The sequence below is a fragment of the Rhagoletis pomonella genome, unplaced genomic scaffold (genome assembly GCF_013731165.1).
Source record: "Rhagoletis pomonella isolate Grant_MI unplaced genomic scaffold, Rhpom_1.0 Rhpom_scaffold_03307, whole genome shotgun sequence".
In the NCBI taxonomy this organism is placed as follows: Eukaryota; Metazoa; Arthropoda; class Insecta; order Diptera; family Tephritidae; genus Rhagoletis; species Rhagoletis pomonella.
Window position 1 is genome coordinate 1 of NW_023461859.1, and position 21,532 is coordinate 21,532.

Genomic DNA, 21,532 nt, shown 5'->3' on the forward strand with positions numbered 1-21,532 from the left:
ACCAGTATTCGGAGTGAACGTCCACGAAACCAACAACCGCCGTATTTTATCGACTGCCTAAAGCACGATACTGCATTTGGACGGTTGCCGATAACATGAGAGCTCATTTGGACGGTTGGCGAAGGCAAGACGCCGCAGTTCATTTGTTGCAGAAGTCGTTTGACTTGTTGCTGAAAGCCATTTCATTTGTTGCTGAAGGCATGTTTGATGGGTTGCCGAAGTCAACGACAATTTCTTGTTTGAAATGAAGCATTGATATGTACATACATACATACATACGTACGTATGCGCATTCCTCACAAAAAGCCTGCCAACAAGCTCTTGGCGCCACCAGTGAGTAAAGCAATTGAATGGTAGACGCGGTATAAATACATACGTACATACATTCATACGAGACGATAAATTACCCTTTACTACATTCGTCGTGCTTTCGGCAACAAGTCAAATGGCTTTCAGCAACAAGTCAAACGACGTCTTGCTTCGTCAACCGTCCAAATGAGCTCTCATGCTTTCGGCAACCGTTCAAATGCCGCGTTTGCTAGTTTCGTGAACGAGCATTCGGAATACTGGTTTGCCGAAGTTAGTATCAGTATGAGCTGTTATGAGCAGTGTTGCCACAAAGATTTTGAATTTTTTACCAAAACTCTAAAAAAAAAATTACCAAACTCAGAAAAAAATTACCAAATTTTTATAAGCATAATAGCATAAAGCATTGAAAATGACGAGCTATGGACCATAGCTGTCAAATTATTTTTCCACGTATCCTTATATAGATAATTATTTTGGCGACGGCAGAACTACACCACAACTGGGATTGTGGTCAGCTTAGCTCTATTTATATTTTTCGAGCGACAGATGAGTTCTTCCGCGTTCAAAAAATTCATATCACCATCGACAGAGCGTTTAGATAATGAAGAAGAACAACTTACAGTTGCGTCCTTTTCAATTTTTTCAGACTATAACAATTCACAAATATTTTTAAATCATAACCCAAAAAAATCGCTCAGAAATTTACAAACCTTTAAAAGGTGTTTAACATACAGTCTTTTACATAAAGTATTTTACATAACTTAAAACCAAAACATGAACTAAAACATGAAACCAGAAAACGTATCGTTAAACGATAGATGAAATTTACTTTTACAATTTTATAATTGGGTCACATTCGTATTTAATTGCAAAATTGTAATTAGTCCTGTAAAGTTATTATCTTTCACCATTGGTTCCAGCAGGTAAAAATGATCCAAAAACCTGATTTGTGGGACTGTGATCGAGCCGCCATATTGGGAAAAATGGGTGGTTTCTTTAAATTGCTATATTGCGAACAAATGCAAAAACCCTTATTCTAGAACCCGAATTTCCATAATTCGTACTTCGTAGCTACGTTACGAAAAACGCAAAACCGACATGCTGCAACCCTTGCGGAAAAATATGCAGCATTCCAGCTATCAGTTGTTTTTCGAAGACTGCTGTATGAAGGAAAACAAGGTGGAAAGGAATTAAAAAAACACTTATCATGTGCTTGTTTATGGTAAAATTGATTGATTTTACATATTTTGAGGAAAATTATGGGCTCTGATGCATTTGCAATAATACCAACAAAGAGCGCTCTATGGCAATGGATTCACAAAGGTATGCGGAGCTGTGGGGCATATTAACCATGGACACATCTATGCCAGCTTCTGGTTGAATTTTTGAGCCACAAGCTATATTTCCTCCTATTCCTGAAGAATTGGTTCTCAATCCAGTTACTGCAATGACAGTTTCTTCCAAGCCATTGAAAATATGCACTTTGTTAGGTCCACCACCTGGTCGCGCTTGCTTCTTCCTTCGGACACGCTTAGGGATTACAAGCCTTACTAATGAGAATTCCATTTTTTTTTTTGCCGGAGAAGAGGGCGGAAGCATACAACATTTATTGTGCATATATGTAACTGCGTCTACGTCATCCACTGTATCTTTGCGCAGAACCCACATCGAAATTTACAAAAAAAAGTGCATGGTTCAAACCGAATTTATTAATAAACTAGAGCTCGAAACCTTTGTTTTAAGTTAAAGTATAATCCTTTGACAATACGTGCATGTTGAAGTTTTTAGATTCGGGTGATGCGTTTGGATACAACAACCCAAAATCATTGTACTAATAACTAAACCGTACCCAAGTCTTTCTATAAGGGGCAACAAACATTTTTTTTGTTCATTCATATAAAGCAGTGGATAAAAATATACGTATATGCGAAAACCAAATTTATCTGTTAAAAAAAAACACCACTAATATTTACTGCAAACACGTCGATTTACATCTTTTTGCTTAATTTTTATCTGGCTTCCGACACAGAATTTTTTTTGTTCAAAATTACGCAAAAAAACTGTTAATTTCTTACTCGTTCGTCTTTAGGCATGCCATTGTTACGAATTTCGAAAGTTCGAAGAAAGATACGATTCGGATTGCAGCATACCATTTCTACAATTCGTAGCAAAATCCGAATATGAAAGTGTTGCAGAATAGGCGTGTAAAAGTTTTGTGTTGTCAAGGAAAGTGTTACGTTAAAGAGCTCTTTAAACTTTTGGCTGTCTTAAGATGCAAATTTTTTGTTTTGTGCAATTGTAAGAAGGTTCAAAGTTTTAAATTTTTACAAGTAATAAGTTAGTATTAAAAATTTTAAAGAAAGGACTTACGTTGAAAAAAAATTACCAAATTGAAAAAAAATTACCAAATTACCAAACTCGTTCTAAAAAGAAAAAAATTACCAGTTTTGGTAAAAAATAACCAAAGCGGCAACGCTGGTTATGAGTATCGTTCACTTGTGGTGGCTGTATTTGCAAAACAGCACGCTATGCGCAGGTGTTCAGTCATCCTCTAATATCGTTTAGGTATCGTTACTACCAAGTCAACGCGCTGCTCAGTCATACAAAGCAGCAGTATTGATTGAGTATGCGAAGACACTAGAGGCCTTGCTGCTCCCGTATTTCACAAACCACCTGACCCCAGCGAATCATCAGCATGGTTTCCGTAAAGTGCAGAGTACAACAACAGCACTTAGCGCCATAAACACTCAGATAACACGTGGCCTTAACCGCAACCGTCCCTTTGAGAGAACTATTCTAGTAGCGCTGGACCTGTCAAAGGCGTTTGACACCGTCAGCCACTCCACGCTACTAGAAGATATAGAGGCTTCCTCTCTGGTCGGAAAATTATCTGAGTGGTCGACACTCGTCGGTAATGTTTAGAGACAAATCGAGTAAACTCAGAAAAATAAAACAGGGGGTTACACAGGGTGGTGTCCTTTCCCCGCTACTATTTAACTTTTATATTTCAAAGCTCCCTCAACCACCAGAGGGAGTCTCGATGGTCTCCTACGCCGACGATTGCTCGATCATGGCGACTGTATATGCAATTGATGACTTGTGTTCGAGCTTTCTCGCTTCTTCACTGCAAGGAGCCTAATCCTCTCCCCTACGAAATCCTCTGCGACCTTGTTCACCACCTGGACGAAGGAGGTCAGGCTGCCCCTGGGAATTCACGTCGATGATACACCAATTCCGATGATGAATAACCCCAAAATACTCGGAGTAACCTTCGACAGTCTGCTCTCCTTCTCTGCGCACGCATCCGCTATTGTCAACAAAGTACAGAGCCGCAACAAGGTCGTCAAGTCGCTAGCCGGCAGTACTTGAGGTAAAGATAAAGAAATGTTGCTGGCAACATACAAGGCAATAGGCCGGCCGGTTTTAAATTTCGCAGCACCAGTGTGGTCGCCGGGGACTAGTAGGACGCAGTGGATGAAGCTGCAGACAACTCAGAACACCGCACTACGGACAGCGACTGGATGCCTTCTGATGTCGCCTGAACACCACCTACACGACGAGGCGAAATTGCTCCTTCTCAAGGAGCATAACACCATGCTCTGCAAGCAGTTCCTTGTCGGGAGCTACAGACGTGGTAACCAGAATGGGCAGCTGCTTGCAGAAAAGCCCTCGCCCAGGCACGTCAGGAGGCATCTCTACGAACTGACGGGCGAAGTCCAGAGGTTCATTAAACAACCTCTGGACCCGTCAGCATACCGACAGGCCCGGAACGGCATTCACAGGGAGTCAGTCTCGAGTTATGTGGACTCCCGACCTGCGAATGCCGTTCTAGGCGCACAACCACCGGACATAGACGAGACGGAGCTTCATCTGCCTCGGGAGACAAAACCACAATCGTTCCCACGACAATCGGGTCTACGTAACCGCAACGACCCAGATTTATATCTGGCCAAGGACTGTCACTACAGCAACACTCCCCAAAAAACCCTTTGGGGAACTGGTATGCTGCTACAACAACAACAACAAGAACCACAATAGCCCAACTTCGCTCTGGCTACTGCAGCAGGTTAAACTCATACCTGAGCACACTAAACGCGGATGTGCCGAATGAATGTCCGGCATGCGGAGAGACACCTCATGACTCGAAGCATCTCTTCGTATACCCGGAAAACCCAAAAACCCTAACGCCTTTGTCCCTGTGGACCGACCCAGTAGAGGCTGCACGCTTCTTAGGGCTGCCGTTAGTGGAAATTGACGACAACGACTGAGATATTGACCGATCTGGGCGGGGTTGTTGTAGCCGCTACAACAACAACAACATTGAGTATGCAATAGCTGGCGTTCAGCGCAAGCCAGTCTGATGCATACATACGTATGTAGAAGAAAACATTAAATAATTTTTTTATAAGTGCCGGATTTTTAAGAATTATATATTTAAATAAGAAACTAAACGCCCAAAAACATTGGGCGAATAAAAACAAAAAAAAAATGTTTGAAACAGTATTTCTTTCAAAAGTTTATACCTGTGTATTTAAGGCATCCTCGCTGAAACCGTTAAAAAGGAAACAAAATTTGTTGTTTTCTTTCGATATTTCTTTCATAATTAATTTGCGCGATGCATATTTATTATAATCTGCCTTATCCTGAGTTTCGCCAAAAAATAAATTCTCCCGAAAATTCGTCAACCGCTCATAGTAAAACCATGGAAACCCAAAGTGAAAAGTGAAGCGGTTCGGGGAAAATGAAACTCAGGATAAGGCTGAACACTTTTTTCACTTCCCGTCAAATTAGTGATGTGTTTATACCTGTTTTCCCACCAGTCAATTTTTGTTGCCGGAAATAAGAAAACTTCTCGCCCTCCGTAACAAATTTATTGCCGGCAATATCGCCATCGTATCGATTTCTTATTACCAGTCGCTCTAAAACGTCCGCCGCAGGTAACTCGCGAGTCGTTTTATTACCTGAATGAGTCGTTTTATTATTGCTACAGGCGATATTTGAATAATAATTTCTTGCAACAATTTTATTCTTTTTTAATATTTCATTTGTTTTTGAACACAAACTTATAATTTGTAAAGGAAATTAACTATTTTCGTCGCTATGGGGTTCATATTTTTTCAACCGTGCCTTGTGCATAAATTATATGTTTTTGAAGAATCCTGTTGACGCGAAGTATATGAGTTTGGGAATTTTTGAAAACATATTCCATAATGACATAAAAGAAATAATGTATTATGGAACGAATTTCCGTCATCCCTTGTCAAATTTGGTTTGGAGACAAACCGGTTTCGGCGTTGTGCCATCTTCAGTGTAATTTTTCGTTCTGCATAATTTTTGTTGGTTGCTCGTATTTATACTCCTTGTTAACTCCCTCTTTCTTTTGTTAGGTACGTCTTTTTAGTTTTGCAGTGTTTGCGGTACTCAATAGGTAGATGAATTCTTTTGGCCCGTTTTTGATGGCAGGTAGAAGTCCGTGAATTTTACCCTCTTTGTTTTTGCAGTTGGTGTATTCCCTTCCATATCTGTCCTTAATATTTTGTTGTTGTCATTCTTCTTCTTGTACAGTAGTTTTAGAGGTTCAAATAGTACGTCCGATACAGTATTTATTTGCTCATTTATTATTTGTCCTTTGAAGGTCTTCTGTTTATATATTTCCATATTTTCTAATATATTCAATCTTTGTCCTTTATGTTGTACACGGAGAAGTTCTGTTGTTTGTCCAATCTTCATTGGTGTGCATTTATTTTTGATCATGTGATTCGCGAAGTTCGATTCTATTGCAGCCTCTGGTTTTCGTTTTTTCTTATTATAATTCCTTATGTGTTCTCGATACCTTGTTCTTATATTTCGCCGTTTGTCCTATGTAACTGTGTCGGCACTCGCAGGTTAACTTGTAAACACCTTGGTTATCTAGCGGATCTTCCTCGCTTATTTTCTCTTTCAATATATTTCCCACTGTGTTCCTTGTTTTAAATGATGTCTGATTGTCGTACTTATGAAAGAATTTGGCAAGTTTGTAAGATGTCTTTCCTGTGTAAGTTAGAACTGCCCAAGTTTTTTTATTGTTTTCCTCTTTGCTAGTCTTTTTCGATTTTGTGTCATTTCTTAACTTCTCCACCAGGCCTCTCCTATATCCGTTATTTTCCGCAATGGCATATATTGTATCCAGTTCCTTCTTGTAGCCTTCTTCTGTTAGAGGGGTCCTTTCAAGCCTCGTAATTGGTTGTCAAAATGCTGCATTTTTGTGTTGCTGTGGGTGGTTTGAGCTATTGTGTATAATTGTGTCTGTGGCTGTTGGTTTTCTGTATATTTCGAACTCTATCTTGGTCGTGGTATCGTTTATTTTAATTGTTAAATCCAGATAGTTAATCTTTCTTTCCTCTTCCGTTTCCATGGTGAATTTTATATTCTGGTGTTGTTTGTTGAGATAGTCTAGTATCTGTTTCTCTTTGTTTCCCTCTATTAGACAGATTACATTATCGACATATCTCGCGTAGAATTTTACTCCTAGGTTGGTCGATAGGTTTTTCATGTATTTCTCCTCCAGTATTCATGCAAACACACTTAAGCCACCGACTTAAAACCGTACGGCACGACACACAGTGTTTCGGCTATATGGAGTCAGGTGGAAATAATAGTAAAGCTGCACCGATTTCCCTGAAACTTGACATGTGCTCTAGTTTTACTTAGAAATAGAGAATATTGAAATTTTGGAAAGATGGAATAATTGCCACGCCCTCTACTCTTGTTGGCGGAAACATTAAATTTTGTCCGATTTCGATGAACTTTAGTTTGTAGTCTTTATTTTATTAGAAAAACCTAAATATAAAAGATGGGAAAGATTGGATCGCTATAACGTCCAAAACTCATAAAAGATGTGAGCCCAGTCATTAAAAGTAATGGAATTTTGGTTAATTTTTGTTTCCTGCTTTCCACTCTCAGAAAACAAAGGTTATACTATAAAATGACTTAGGTGTAAGTACTCGCTACCATGTCGAACTATCAAATGTGCCAAAATGCCTTTTCAATTACGAAACCTTGCGCATGCGTCTAGAATGATACGCAAGTTGGCAAATCGTCAAATTTCTAGTCTTAAGCAGGGATCACACGATTTGTACATTTGTACACAAAATGCCAAATTTATATTTTCGCATTTGGATAGCGATGTATCAATGATTTGTTTTGCGATCAGACGATTTGGCTGCTAAAGATCCAAATGATTTGTCACACATTTGCAAATAATAGATACGCATAGGTACTCACAATTTTGAATACACCCTCAAAATCTGAGCTTAAGGTAAAAAAACGCTCGTAACTTTATTTGTGTTTGCCGGATGAAAAATACTTATATATGCCATTTAAGAGAAAACATTTCGCGGTTTACAACAATGTATAACTGGTTAATTTATCTCGAGAAATGGTGGGGCAATATTACAGAATATGGGCGAATCCTAACGTTGCGGACGTTTATTTTAACTTTTTTGCCGACAAAAATGTTATAAGTTAAAATTTGTTTGTGGTATAAGGGAATGTTTATAGCAGTACTTACGAGAACAAAATAATGGAAATTTGAATTTAAGTTAATGCCGGTGTATTTGCCTTCGAAATTTACGTTCGGACGTTACTGAAAAAGGAAGCGATTTTGATATGACCATCAACCGATTTGCGCAAATTGTCATGCATGGAGAGCATAATCTACAAAAATACTTTGAAGAGAAAATAATGAAGTTTACAAAACTAAAGGTTGGATTAACTTTAAAACAATATATATATTGAACATTTAAGCAATCTCTGCGCCTCGTGCCGAAAATTCTTAACAACTTCTGTAATAAACATTTCTGCATTTATCTATGAAAAAATGCGTGGATTTCGATAGAGTTTGGTCGGAAGTTAAATTAAATCAAGTTAGGGAACTTCTTATTCTTCTTAAACGTAATCGCTATATCTATAAATTATTTTATACTTTTTAGTTGTTGTAATAAAAGCGTATTTGTAGTTTTTTTTTATATAATTTTATTGACCTTACGCCCAGAGTTTGAGGGTGTATTTAAAATTCTGAGTATGCAGATTTTTCTGCTTGATTAGATCACAGCGCACGGCAGTGCGCGCGAGTGACGAAAGCAGCAACAGTAGCATGCTGAAATGACTCGCTTATATATACACGAGATTTGGAAGTTTTTATCCAGACTTCCAATCGACATGTTTGATATATCGTTGGAAAGGCCTTGCAGAGTGTGTCCAGAAAATATATTCAAGCTTCGTAAACGATTAACCGGATTCTAAAAAATTAGGCTAAAGTGTTGCGAAACAAAAAACGTTTTTCTGCTTTTGCCGGTTTAAGGGGGCATGTGGGCACACCCAACATATTTAGTGTTATTCTATAGGCCAATACCTTTCAAACGATACCTTATATATTAAGTTCCGGCCGCCAGTTGGAAAGATATAGAGGTAAATGTGTTTTGGTTCGTGTCTCCACTACGGGATGCTTTGGTATGTATGTGGCGTCTGTACGTACCATCATTTATTTTTTTTCACACTTTCAGGATTTAAAGTACACAAAAAACTAAGAAGGTTTTGTTCCAGGATGTTTTGATTCGTATGCCTGTGTGGGCGTGGCTGCCGCCTGAAATTCGAAAAAAGCCAATTTTTTAAACTGCCACTGAGGCCGCACTACTCAGTCCATGTCATTGACGTGGATATCAGTAGAAGGGTCTTCAAACAGGCTATCTAACGCTATCTTTTGTGTTTATAAAATATAAATACGCCATAACGTTATCGCCTAAAAATCGGGCTGCTGAAAATAGAGATTTCGGGCATTTTCTCAAAAACTGGTCAGTCGATTATATTCTAAGTTCCCACAAGTCTAGCACAAAACCTTAGCTTTCATCTGGTACATAGCTTATATCTGGGAAAACTCCTGTTGTGCAGATATTGCTATTCAAATTGAAAAAATGTCGCTCCGAAAAGGGTCAAATAGTTAAAAATTAACATATCCGTCTAATTTGGTTACCGTAAGATATAAAAATAACATACCCAGTTCCCCGAAAAAAATCGCCCATTCCTCGATTGCCACTTAAACCGAAATTCCCTGCAAATGGGGGAATTTCCCGCGGGTTGACAAGTTGAAGGATGCAGCTGTGCTAATCACTTCGTACATGCCTTGGAAACCACAATTTGTGTGTATTTTAGAGTTTTTTTCAGTCACAGGCCGAAATTGTAACGTTCTTCCCCATTTTAATTGCAGGTATTAACTATGCTACATGGGTTTATCACCCGCACTTAACCTACCTGGTATTTACATATAGTTGTACATATATATGTATGTATGAATACATTTAGTTCACCCAATGTGCCGCTACTACTTACATACGTATGTATAAATTGCCACTGAGCAAAACTACTTGAGAAAAAATCATTAGTTTAATAGCACGAGTGCAACACGGTACACGTGATAGAAGTAAAACTTCTTAAAACTACGAGGCAATCAGACGAATACAGTTGTTTATTGTATCCAAAGTTGGTACCAACTTGATAAGTTTTTATCATTTCTCATATTTTTTTTTTATTTTTAATTTTTTCGAATACATGATATATCATCATATCCTTGATCATCCTTTTTCGCTTTATTCCGTATTCGAAAAACTATGTGTTTCAATGGACACATCGATTTGAATACGTAATTTAGATTTAGAGAATATTTTTAGCAATTTATTTGAGAAAAATAAAACATTTAGTTTATTGTTTGTATTTTCGTCGATTTTAAATTTGCTACCCCAAAATAATTGATATCAAATAAAACACCTCTTTGAGGTAAAATTTTCGAGTGACGAAAGCTGAACTAGAAACACAAAATTTATGATATCAATTTCGTGAGGAAAATTATACGCATTTTTTAACTGCCTTTCAAACGTATGGAAAATCTTTTTATTTATTCGGAACGTTGCGAATTTCCGTTTACTGCTAGAAACACAGTTAAAAAAAAAACAGAACTTTTGCAACGATTCGTATGAATAAAAAAAATTTTCCGTACGTTTGAAAGGCAGTTAAAAAATGCGTATAATTTTCGTCACGAAATTGATATCATAAATTTTGGGTTTCTAGTTCAGCTTTCGTCACTCGAAAATTTTACCCCAAAGAGGTGTTTTATTTGATCTACAATACGTGTGAACCTCGAAAAAAGTATATTAATTTATTTAATTGTCACGCAGTGTAATTAAGATCGTCTTTAATAATCTGTATATGCATGTATGTGTATAGCCAGCAAAAAATCTGGAAATTTATCCGAAAACTAAAAGAAAGGTGAATAGAAAAGTCCAACGAATGGCTGTGAAACTTTTCCGGTTGTTTTTCTGAAATTTTTCATTCTGAACTTCACATATGCTTTTTCATAGTTAATTATATTCAGCAATTAATTATATTTTTAATATGTTCGTCTGCCGGCATACGAACCTGGGAGCTCATGAAAGGTTACAAATAGTCGCACCCTTCTCTGAACACTCAGCTACTGCCGAATACGTATATGTAAATGTTTTCAAATATTCAGTTTGAACAAATATTTTGAAATTATTGTTTTCAAATAACATGATATTTTTCGGAAGATTTTCGGTTATTATTTGGAAGATTTTTATTATTAGAAGTAGAGGATACTGGCTTAAACAAAGTGTCGAGTCCCACACTTTTTCCTAATGATAACATTTTGTACAGCCGTTTTTTTTTGCTCTGCGCAAGGTCTCGTAATTGAAAAGGCATTTTGGCACATTCGATAGTTCGACATGGTAGCGACGATATATGAATGAGCAGAATCGAAATATTTTTGAGTATCTCAAACATGTTTGAAAAAAGTATAGCAAAAACTAAAACGTTCACATACATACATGACTAAGCAGTGAGTAAGCATTTCTGAACTCTGGAAAATTCAGGGCTCGAATCGGAACAGTTGTGAACGAGTAACTCGCCTCGTAAAAATGCATATTTCGGATTATAACTGTCGTGAACGTACTGCTCGTCTTCTAATTCGGTATACGAGACGAGCGTACGTTTACGACTGTTATAATCCGAAATATGCATTATTACTTGACGAGTCGTTCACGACTGTTACAATTAGAGCCCAGTGGTGCGATTCACTACGCGATTTTAACAACTCTTGTTTTTGATAAATCAGCTAAATGAAAATTTTAACAATTTAGCTATTCAGTAAACGTTTCCCTAACAACATTCGTTATCGCCAAATCAGCTGTTGTCGTTAACGGTAACAAAGACCGCTAATTTGACGACGTCCAGATTGGTGTTGTTAATAAAACAAAAAAGTACGTTCTACAATTTTTGCGTATGAAAAAATGCTCAGCGCCGCTAGCAAAAAATATCAAAAATCAAAGGATTTTTCAGCAACATCAAACTTGCACTTTATGTATTAAAATTTTATGCGCTACAAAATTGCATACATAATTTTTTTATTACTCTGACAAAAATTTTGAAGTTTTACGAAAGGTTGTTGAAATTTGTTTAATATTGCACGAGGTTTGAAACTAGAGTTTATACGATTTTAGGAGCAGAATACACTATTAAAAAAAGTAATATAAGTTACATAACAAAAAAATTGTTTGTTAAAACTTGTGTATATGTGTTCACTAGCATAATAAAATCAGTATTGAAAATAAATATGTACAAATGTGCATACAGTGATTTTTTTTAATATTAATCCTTTTCCTGTTAAATGTTTTTTGTTAACTTTTTATTTACAGCTTCGAGTAAAATATGGCAGAAAAATTCAAAAGTTTTTTGTTTGCTACTTATGTACATATGTGTATTTATTTATCTTTAATAATTTTATTTTTAATAGAAACCACATATGTAAATGAATATTTCAAAGTTTACAGTTTACACAAAATTAATAAAAATCAATCAGACTTAAAAAAATTGTCACCAAGATTTCGAACTTTTTATTCAGAATCTTTATAAGTTTTAAGAGTATGCAGTTTTGTAGCCCATTCAATTTTAGTCTGATAAAGTGCAAGTTTCAAGTTCCTGAAGGTTACCGTTGATTTTTTAGAATTTTTTTTTTGCGGAGGATGTTCCGCATTTTCATCCATATAAAATGCTTGTGAACTTTGTGCTTTGTGCTCACACGAACGCCTTGGCATATATGGATTTGTACCCATTAGCGGCAGCGCAGTTAGTGAATCGCACAATCGTTACTGCAAACAACAAAAATTGTTAGCTTACAACTCGACAAGTCGCATTGTTAAAAGTTAGTGAATCGCACTACAGATCGCTATTAGTTGAGTATAACTCGTTTAGTACTTTATTGGCTGACTTCATGTTTTATAGTCTTCGCTATGCTTGGCATGCTGTCACCTTCTTCCCGAGGAGCTTTAATGACATCAGGAATTTTTATGTACGTCTTCATGGGTACTATTGCTGGTTATTTTGCGGCCCGTCTTTATAAAACTATGAAAGGGCGAGAGTGGAAACGTTCGGCCTTCTTAACAGCAACGTTATATCCCGGCATTGTTTTTGGGTACATTAAGCATAAGTTAATTATATATATTTTAATTATATGTTATCTCCTTAGGACCGGTTTTATACTTAATTTCTTTATATGGGATAAACATTCTAGTGGAGCTGTCCCGTTCACAACAATGATTTCTTTGCTGCTTTTATGGTTTGGTATTTCAGTTCCACTGGTTTATTTAGGCTATTACTTCGGCTATCGTAAGCAACCATATCAACATCCAGTTCGCACTAATATGATCCCAAGACAAGTGCCGACACAGCATTGGTACATGAATATTGTGCTTAGGTATAATAACATTGCTATACCTGCGTCAGAACTATAATATATTAAAGTATTTTGTAGTACACTAATGGCTGGGATATTGCCGTTCGGAGCGGTTTTCATAGAACTATTTTTCGTCTTCACGGCTATATGGCAGAATCAATTCTATTACTTATTTGGTTTTCTATTTCTTGTATTTTGTATCTTGGTTGTAAGCTGTGGTCAGATATCGATCGTCATGACATATTTCCAACTTTGTGGAGAGGTAAAAGTTCTTACCGCGAAGAAATCGAGCTCTTAATTATAATATTGTTTTGTCTTTACGCGCAGGACTACCGCTGGTGGTGGCGCAGCTTTATTGTCTCAGGAGGTTCAGCTTTATATGTGCTTTTCTATAGCATATTCTACTTCTTTACAAAATTGGAAATCACAGAATTCATTCCTACACTATTATATTTAAGCTATACAGGTATGTTTTATGAAACTAAGTTTTAAAAACTAAACATTTTATATATAATCTTTATATTATTCTAACTTTCCAGGCATTATGGTATTAACATTTTGGCTATTAACGGGAACCATCGGATTTTTTTCCGCGTATAGCTTTATTCGCAAAATATACGGAGCTGTTAAAATAGATTAATTTTTAACTGCCTACATTATTCACATAATACATTGAGGTTGTGTACACTTGCTTGGTTATCAGGTTATCTGGTTAAAAATTATTATTGTGTAGTGTATTTTATAACCACATATCCTGATAACCAGGCAAGTGTGAACAACTTCATTGTTTTTCTTCATTTTAATCCAAACTATAATTTCATAATTTTATATGTTGCTTAAATTTATTGCCTGTTGTTACACTAGGAGACTGTGAGCTGCATATCTTTCATAGATTTATTCTACTAGGCAGTGATTGAAGAAGTCATTGAGCTGATTTAATTAAATTGTTTCTTTTTGTCAGTTGTATACTTATTTCTCAATTAATATATATTTTAGTAACTTATTTCAACGCAATTGATTGTGGACCTTGTAGCGTTGGAAGAAAAACTATTGTTGGTATCACAGCTACACAGATAAGTACATACATACATATCAGGGTTGTAGCGAATATTCGCAATAATCAATGCGGAGCTTTTGCGAATGCGAATATTGTACAAGTGCACTGATAAAACGTATATCTGGCAAACAAAAATTTTAGCCAATATTTTTTGCCTGTAGAGATGCTACTGTCCCCTACGTCCACCTTCTTTCGTAATTTAAAGTCAAAGCGTAAGATAATAGTGGGTATTTCCAGCGGAAATGTTCAACGGCTGGCTATAGAGAGAATCGAATATTATTTGTCAAAGGTCTGTTCAAAAAACTGAATGCATCTCTAGTTGTTTTCTACTTTTTCTTAGTGTAATTATTTTTTTCCTCATAAAACTTATTACTCTTAAGTTCCGTGTTTCCTTTTATTAGTCTTTCAGCTCGAAAATAAAAACATTTATTTTAATTTTGTGTAAATTGTCAAAATTAGCACGCATCGAAATAAAGATAAAATGGTATGTAAATAAGTCGACAGCCAAGTTCACAAATTAAATAAGAATTAATTCAAGGTGTATTTATTGAGGAGCGGGACTTGGCATGTAATATATCGTTAGTATAGTATGGAAAGGGCTTAACTCACATCGTAGCTGAAATACAAAAAGCCGTAACTAACTAAACTTTTTGATTGATTATGATGCATTTCATCGAATCATAAGTCCCCACATCGTTTTAGGCAATACAAAAATTTAGTTAGTTGTGGTTTTTTTCCGCGATATTTGTGTTGAAAATTTGCGTTCATTCGCCTCAAAAAATATATCAAAACACATTGAGCGCATGGAATGGAACAACAAAACAGATTTGATAGCTTATGGTACCGACAGCGGTGAGTAATTAATTGTGACTGCCTGCAACTAGGAAAAGCCGAGCTCAACTAACTAATAAAAAAAAAACTAATTACAAGGTGAGTGTCAGATCAACTTTCGTAGTGAACAGACGTTGGCAAGCGATATCTCTCTGCGCTATATAAGTACTCATACGCGAGTGAATAAATTACAAAAAAAAAAAATTGGAATTATACATATGTACTAGGGATGTCAATCCCGGCATTTCGGGATCCCGGGACCCCGGTCTTGTTTAAGTCCCGAATTTCCCGGGATTAGTCGATTTAAATCCCGGGATTGCTGGAAACAATTTTTTTGTGAGCCAATTAAATTTTTATCACAAATATCCCCTCTCAAGGGCAAAACAAGAATTTTTTGCAACCCCTAATGCTACAATTTCTTTAAGATCGCATTTCCATCAAAAGAAGGAATAATTTTGCAATTTTAAAGTTGCTAAAAACTCCCTTGATTTTTTAATTTTTTTTACTGCGATGTTGGGCATTTTCTTCCTTATGACGAATTTTTTTGTGGCAAAAAAAATTTATAAAATGTCAACGGGATGTTTTGGCAACTTCAAAGTTGCACATACGTATATATTTTTTAAAATAAACAAAAAAAATACCATGAAAAATAATCTGAATATTGCAAAAAAAAACTATGCAAAATATTTCTGGGAGTGACCGTATATGCATTTGTACTTGTAGTACAAAAACTATGTTATAAATTAATGAGGATATGTACATACATACATATATGTTTGTCAAATTTTATGTTTGTTTTTTGATGATTGAAATTACTGATTTATCGCCTTAATAAATATGTAAATGAATTATATTAAATTGTACTTTTTTTTGTTATATCAATCTGATTTAAAATACTATAATATGATGGTCACAGATGTGTTGCACTTTTACCTGAATTTCGGGACAATCCCGGGATTGTATTTTCAGATCCCGAAAATCCCGGGATCGACAAAACCCCGAAAATTGACATCCCTAATACGTACACACATAAGACACATACCTAAAATATCAAATAATTTAAGTAATACTTTAAAAACACAAAACAGAATAAAAACGAACAACAATGGTGGAGCCGCCTGGTCGGCTTAAAGTTCCTGAGCCCAGATATCTCTTTATATCGAGGCAGAGCAACACAGGTGAAACATTAAAAAACGTATCTCTCTTCCTAATCAAGAAAGTTATAGACTTCGCCTGCGGAGGTGAAGTGGAAGAATGCACAAAGACAAACACCGGTACACTATTTATCAAAACAAAAAACATCGAAGAAGCCAACAAACTACTCAAAATCACCTCATTTACGGACAACATCAAGGTCACAGTCACGGTGAATCTCGCACTTAACACGAGCAATGGAGTCATCTACTCAAATGAATTGAGAGACATAAGCGAAGAAATTATTCGTGATGAACTCGAAAGTCAGGGTGTCATTGACATAAAAAAAATATGAAAAAAAAGAAATAGAGCTGCAGGAAACTGGATTAGTCATTCTAACCTTTCGGACATCTTACCTTCCGGAACATATTATGATCGGCTATCATAAAACCAATATCCGACCATACATACCCAAACCTCTTCGCTGTAAAAATTGTTTGCGCTTTGGCCACCCTTACAAGGTTTGCCTAAACCAGAAGACATGTGTTAACTGTAGCTTACAACAACATACAGACGCTGATTTAAACGAACAATGCACAAATAGCCCATCGTGCATAAACTGCACTGAGAGCAAGCTTCAATTTACTTTTCACTCTCGACTAGACAAACGATGCCCAACATTTGTTAAACAGCAAGAGATTACTGCAATCAAAAGACTGCAGAAAGTAAGCCACAAGAAAGCAACAAACATATACCACCAAAGACATCAACAAAACAACTCCACGTATGCATCAATAACAAAGTACTCAACTCAAACAACTAAAGAGATCTCTGAAAGTCACTCAAATCCAATTGCTTCCACTGGTATAACAAAAACTCAACCACACAGATGCCAACAACAATTACACAGATGCCAACACCAACTATACATACGCCAACACCTCCGCCTTTATCTCTCACCACTCGACAGCCTATATCGTACGATGTCGTGAATATTGACGAATTTCTCAACGCTCTTGCACCAACATCAACATCAGTAGCAGCAAAATTAAACAAAAAACCTAGCTTACCACTCAACTAAAAATTCTACCAAGAAATACAAGCAGAAGAACTCTGAATCTACTACGAAACAAATCCAAAAGGAAAACTCAAATGATCAAGGAGATATGTATAATTCTGATTTTGAGTATATGGAATAAAAAAGACTAACAACTATTATTATACGTACAAACCTATATTTACGCATACTAACACAAATTTAAACGATACGTTTACATTCCTATTAATATACATTTATTCATACATTCACTTTTTGAAGTGAAACTTCTTAAGCGGCGGTATCGCAAAAATGGAGAGTGAAATTTTTAAAACTGAAAACGTTACATGAGTGAGAAGGAAGATATAGGTAGCATAGGGAAGGGGAAAAAAGAAATAAACCGACGCATGACGGGTACGAGTACCTACATATGTATATATGTATGTTTGAATGCACGTATGTATGTATACATATATATATGTGTGTATGAACGAACTCATGCGCATTTCAGCTCTGCCACTACCAAGCAATATATGTATAAATGAGGCAAGCGTGCTTCGCGTAACTACATCCATTCGTACATATGTACAAATGTTTGTCTGGATATATTTATGATGAAGCAAACGACTTCGTTGATGTACTGATGGGCAAATGGATGTACTTATGGACAGCAATGTTTTCATGTATGTACATATGTTTGAATGGTTGTATATACAATTGTATGTATGTCATATGTTTGTGTATGTACGTGTGTTTGTGTACGTGTGTATATGCACATATGTAGTACAAACGAAAACAAATCTAATAAGCTGCTCGCTGATATAAATGCGAACTGTGCTGATTGTCAAAAATTATGTGTTTGTTGTACATTTGTTCATGTTGTGCGTGTAATTTTCTAGAGTAGCTTTGTGCTCTCGCTATCTCCTTGTATTAACTCGTCCTTCGTTGGTATATTCTGATGAACATATGTGAGGATGACAGCAAGGCCAACTTATATAAGGTAGTGTTACAGGAGCAGTTGAAAGAAAGCCATGAACGAAGCGACCGGTTGGTTCAACTTGGTGTTGTTTTTATGGCTTGGTTGTATGAAAGATCAAAAAAGTGGGATTTTCTGGCCAGTTGTACAACCTATCGCTACATTAATGGCCATGTTGTACAAACTCATTTAATTTGCGTTTATTTTGTATACTAAATAACCGAAAATGAATAACTCAGCCGAAATAGGTACGTGCTTTTGTTGAATTTTATAAATGTAAGCCGAAACTATGAAATTGTAAAAATGAGATTTTACCATGAGACTGCTCGCAAAATTGCTATATTTGTGGGCAAAACGTCCAACTTGATTGCGGATTGATTTGAACCAACGTTTTCGGCATGCATTATGTCAAAAGGATGTGTTTGTTGTAATTCATTCTGTCATTTACTACCATTATAATAATAATAATAGATTGGCGCTTACACATATGTTAGTGTTTGGCCGAGCTTCTCCTCCGATTTGTGGCGAGCGCCTTGATGTAGTCACACAAAGCGGAGGGACCTACAGTTTTACGCCGACTCCGAACGGCGATTGTATTTTTATGAGAAGCTGTTTTTCATGGCAGAAATACACTCGGAGGTTTGCCATTGCCTGCCGAGGGACGACCGCTGTTTAGAAAAACCCTTTTTTCTATATATTTTTTTGCGATGTTGCTTTGACTAGGGCTTGAACCCAGGTGCCGATGAGTGAAATCGCGCACTGCTTAACACTGCACCACAGCGGCCGTGCGTAGGCCAATTCATGAAATCATTTCATGCGTTTGAGTAGAAACTGAATCAATGAACACCATTTCACGATTTCAATTACCGCAAAATAAAATTTATGCACTTAGTTTTTACTCAGATCGATGAAATGATTTCGTGAATTGAACTACGCATAGATGTGATACTTATGCTTTTTATTTATAAGATAATTTTATGTTTTTATACTCTTGCTACCACATGAATATATGAATTCGTCTTGGAAGATAGAAAGCGATTAAGAATAAATGCCGAACAAAGGAATTTGTCTTCTTTCAACTTAAATAAATGCATTTTGCAAACAAAAGTGCGTACGTTATTTAGTGCCTTGGTAATGGCGAATTCGTAAGGATCTATTGATTGCATTATAAACATTTTCATTTATTTGTTAAACATACAATTACTTCCATTACAACCGGTCCTATGGATGCTAGAAGCGCGAATTCATATAAGGTGGTGTTACCGGAAAGGGAATAAATAAACTATATGTATATCAGAAAATTAATAAGATGAAATGAAATTATTGTTTGATTTCTAACCAAACCTATGTATGTAACTCAATCGCTTAATGGTTTGCCGAACCGTAAACATAGGTACCTGGTACTGACACCTTTTTTAAGAAGTTTCACTTCTATCATGTGTACGGTGTTACACACGCATTTTTTATTTATTTTTCATACGTATACACGGGTATAAACAATGGAATATAAGAGGCTATTTAAATAATTACAATCAACTTCTTATTTTAATTAAAAAATACAGTCCGAAAATCATACCTCTTCAAGAAATCCACACCATACACAATAAACACATCTCTATTCCTATCCCTATAAACTATTCATTTTTCTCACTCAATGCAACAAATTCATATGGCGGAGTTGCAGTTTTAGTAGCCAAATATGCAACCTCAGCCCCTTTAATAATGCAGACCAACCTCAATACAAGTGACATAAAAAAATTCATAAAAATTCGATCGAAAGTAAACACATTAAATCACACCTGGAGTTTAACTTCGCACTGGTACAAGTCATGTAACCAGCAAAAGCAACCTATTACTGACTTTATAAAAAAATTAAGCAACAAAAGTACATATTTAAGCAGACTGGATGTCATAAAATTTGTAAGACTCCGTCTAGGCCATGCTCGATAACCATTTATTTGCCATATCCACCTATTCACAACCTCGCTATAAGCGCACATTTTTCAAACCAGTCACAGAAGACAGGATTAAAAATGAATTACAAAAACTGAAATCGAAAAACGCTGATGACGTAACAGGTTCTCCAAATTCTGAAACAATCAAAAGAATTGATGCTCCAAATTGGAATATTACGGTGTTTAAACAACGATCTTGCCATAATGCTAGATTGTGAAGATGAAAGTCAGGAGGATACATCCGACATTTGCAGCCCCGATGCAATTCCCAAAAAGGAACTGTTGCACCGAAATATAGAAGGAAACATTACTGAAAGTCCTCTCAACTGGTGCAGTGTCAATCGAAAACAATTTATAATTTTGTCAAGTTTCAAGTTTGTCGCCTCGAGCGAATAGTTATTTAGTGGCGCAGGTTTGATTTACGACCCGTTAGGAAACAGGCTGTAACCCGAAAAGGAAGCAAAATTACTCTTTCTTAAATACAATGTTCAAATTTTTTAATTGAAGTACTAAATAAAAGAACATTATTAAAATTACTAACTTTTCCATTTTTCATTTACCTAAATCACCTAATGTACTCACCAAAATTATTTCTTAGAAATATTTGACATCCGCATTCGCATTCGCATCCGCGGATGTTAGCTTTTAAACATCCGAATCCGCATTCGCATCCGCGGATGTCTAAAATTCCACATTCGCAACATCCCTAATACATATGTACGAAAAATGTCAACGTCGATGAGCTGATTACCCGCCCTATTTCCACATCATTGACAAAATTCATCGTATGACTATTGTTAATTACTGCTCCTAAAATACAATATAAGCATTGTTTCGCCGTTGTCGCGTACTCAGTAGGTCATAACAATAACAATGACAATTGTCACCAGCGCTTAAAATAAATTTGCCGCATAGTATTAGGCGCGATAGTAAAGACAATAGTAAGCCGTTGAGTTTTGTCATTGGCGTGGGAATATGGCTGAAAGTTTCTTAATACATATTTAAATTTTGTATTAAAGATGTAAAATCGAGTATAAAATAAAAAAAGAATAAAACTAATCGCTCCAATTGATTTTAAACGAACTTCCCCGCAAGCTATCAATTTAAAATATAAATATGCATTTTAAAATATAAATTCATTCTCTAAATAGTCCAGTGGTTGATACAAAGTAACGGCTAACCGAGAGTAACTTGCAAAGAACGTAAAAAACGCTCAAGTTCTTTATATCTGCCGCCGTAGTACGTATACTTTCAGGCGCTAGAATGATGGATTCTATTGTTAATTCTTTTGGTTAGTGAAATACCGGAAATTAACTTCGACTGTGTTTCACATGACCCAACAGTTAAGTTTCATAAACTTATATGTATGAATAAAATTTTGCATCGTTTTAGGCACCCTTGTTAAGAATTACATTATTTGTTTCCTGTATGAGGGAGTTAGTGACATACAGAAATA

The 21,532-nt window shown here is 36.1% G+C and overlaps 1 protein-coding gene across 1 annotated transcript; it reads left to right on the forward strand.

The window, feature by feature from the left end:
* Nucleotides 1–12,393: 12,393 nt before the first annotated feature.
* Nucleotides 12,394–14,090, forward strand: LOC118754066 (transmembrane 9 superfamily member 4-like). The gene is made up of 5 exons (XM_036488933.1): nt 12,394–12,826; nt 12,881–13,108; nt 13,166–13,349; nt 13,415–13,553; nt 13,627–14,090. The coding sequence occupies exons 1-5, from the start codon at nt 12,645–12,647 to the stop codon at nt 13,725–13,727; spliced, it is 834 nt and encodes a 277-aa protein (XP_036344826.1). The 5' UTR covers nt 12,394–12,644; the 3' UTR covers nt 13,728–14,090.
* The last annotated feature ends 7,442 nt before the right edge of the window (nt 14,091–21,532 follow it).

Coding starts and splice junctions, on each gene's coding strand:
- LOC118754066 (XM_036488933.1), top strand. CDS start 12,645: ATGCTTGGCATGCTGTCACCTTCTTCCCGAGGAGCTTTAATGACATCA. Junction 13,109..13,165: donor TACATGAATATTGTGCTTAG/GTATAATAACAT, acceptor AGTATTTTGTAG/TACACTAATGGCTGGGATAT. Junction 13,350..13,414: donor ATTTCCAACTTTGTGGAGAG/GTAAAAGTTCTT, acceptor CTTTACGCGCAG/GACTACCGCTGGTGGTGGCG.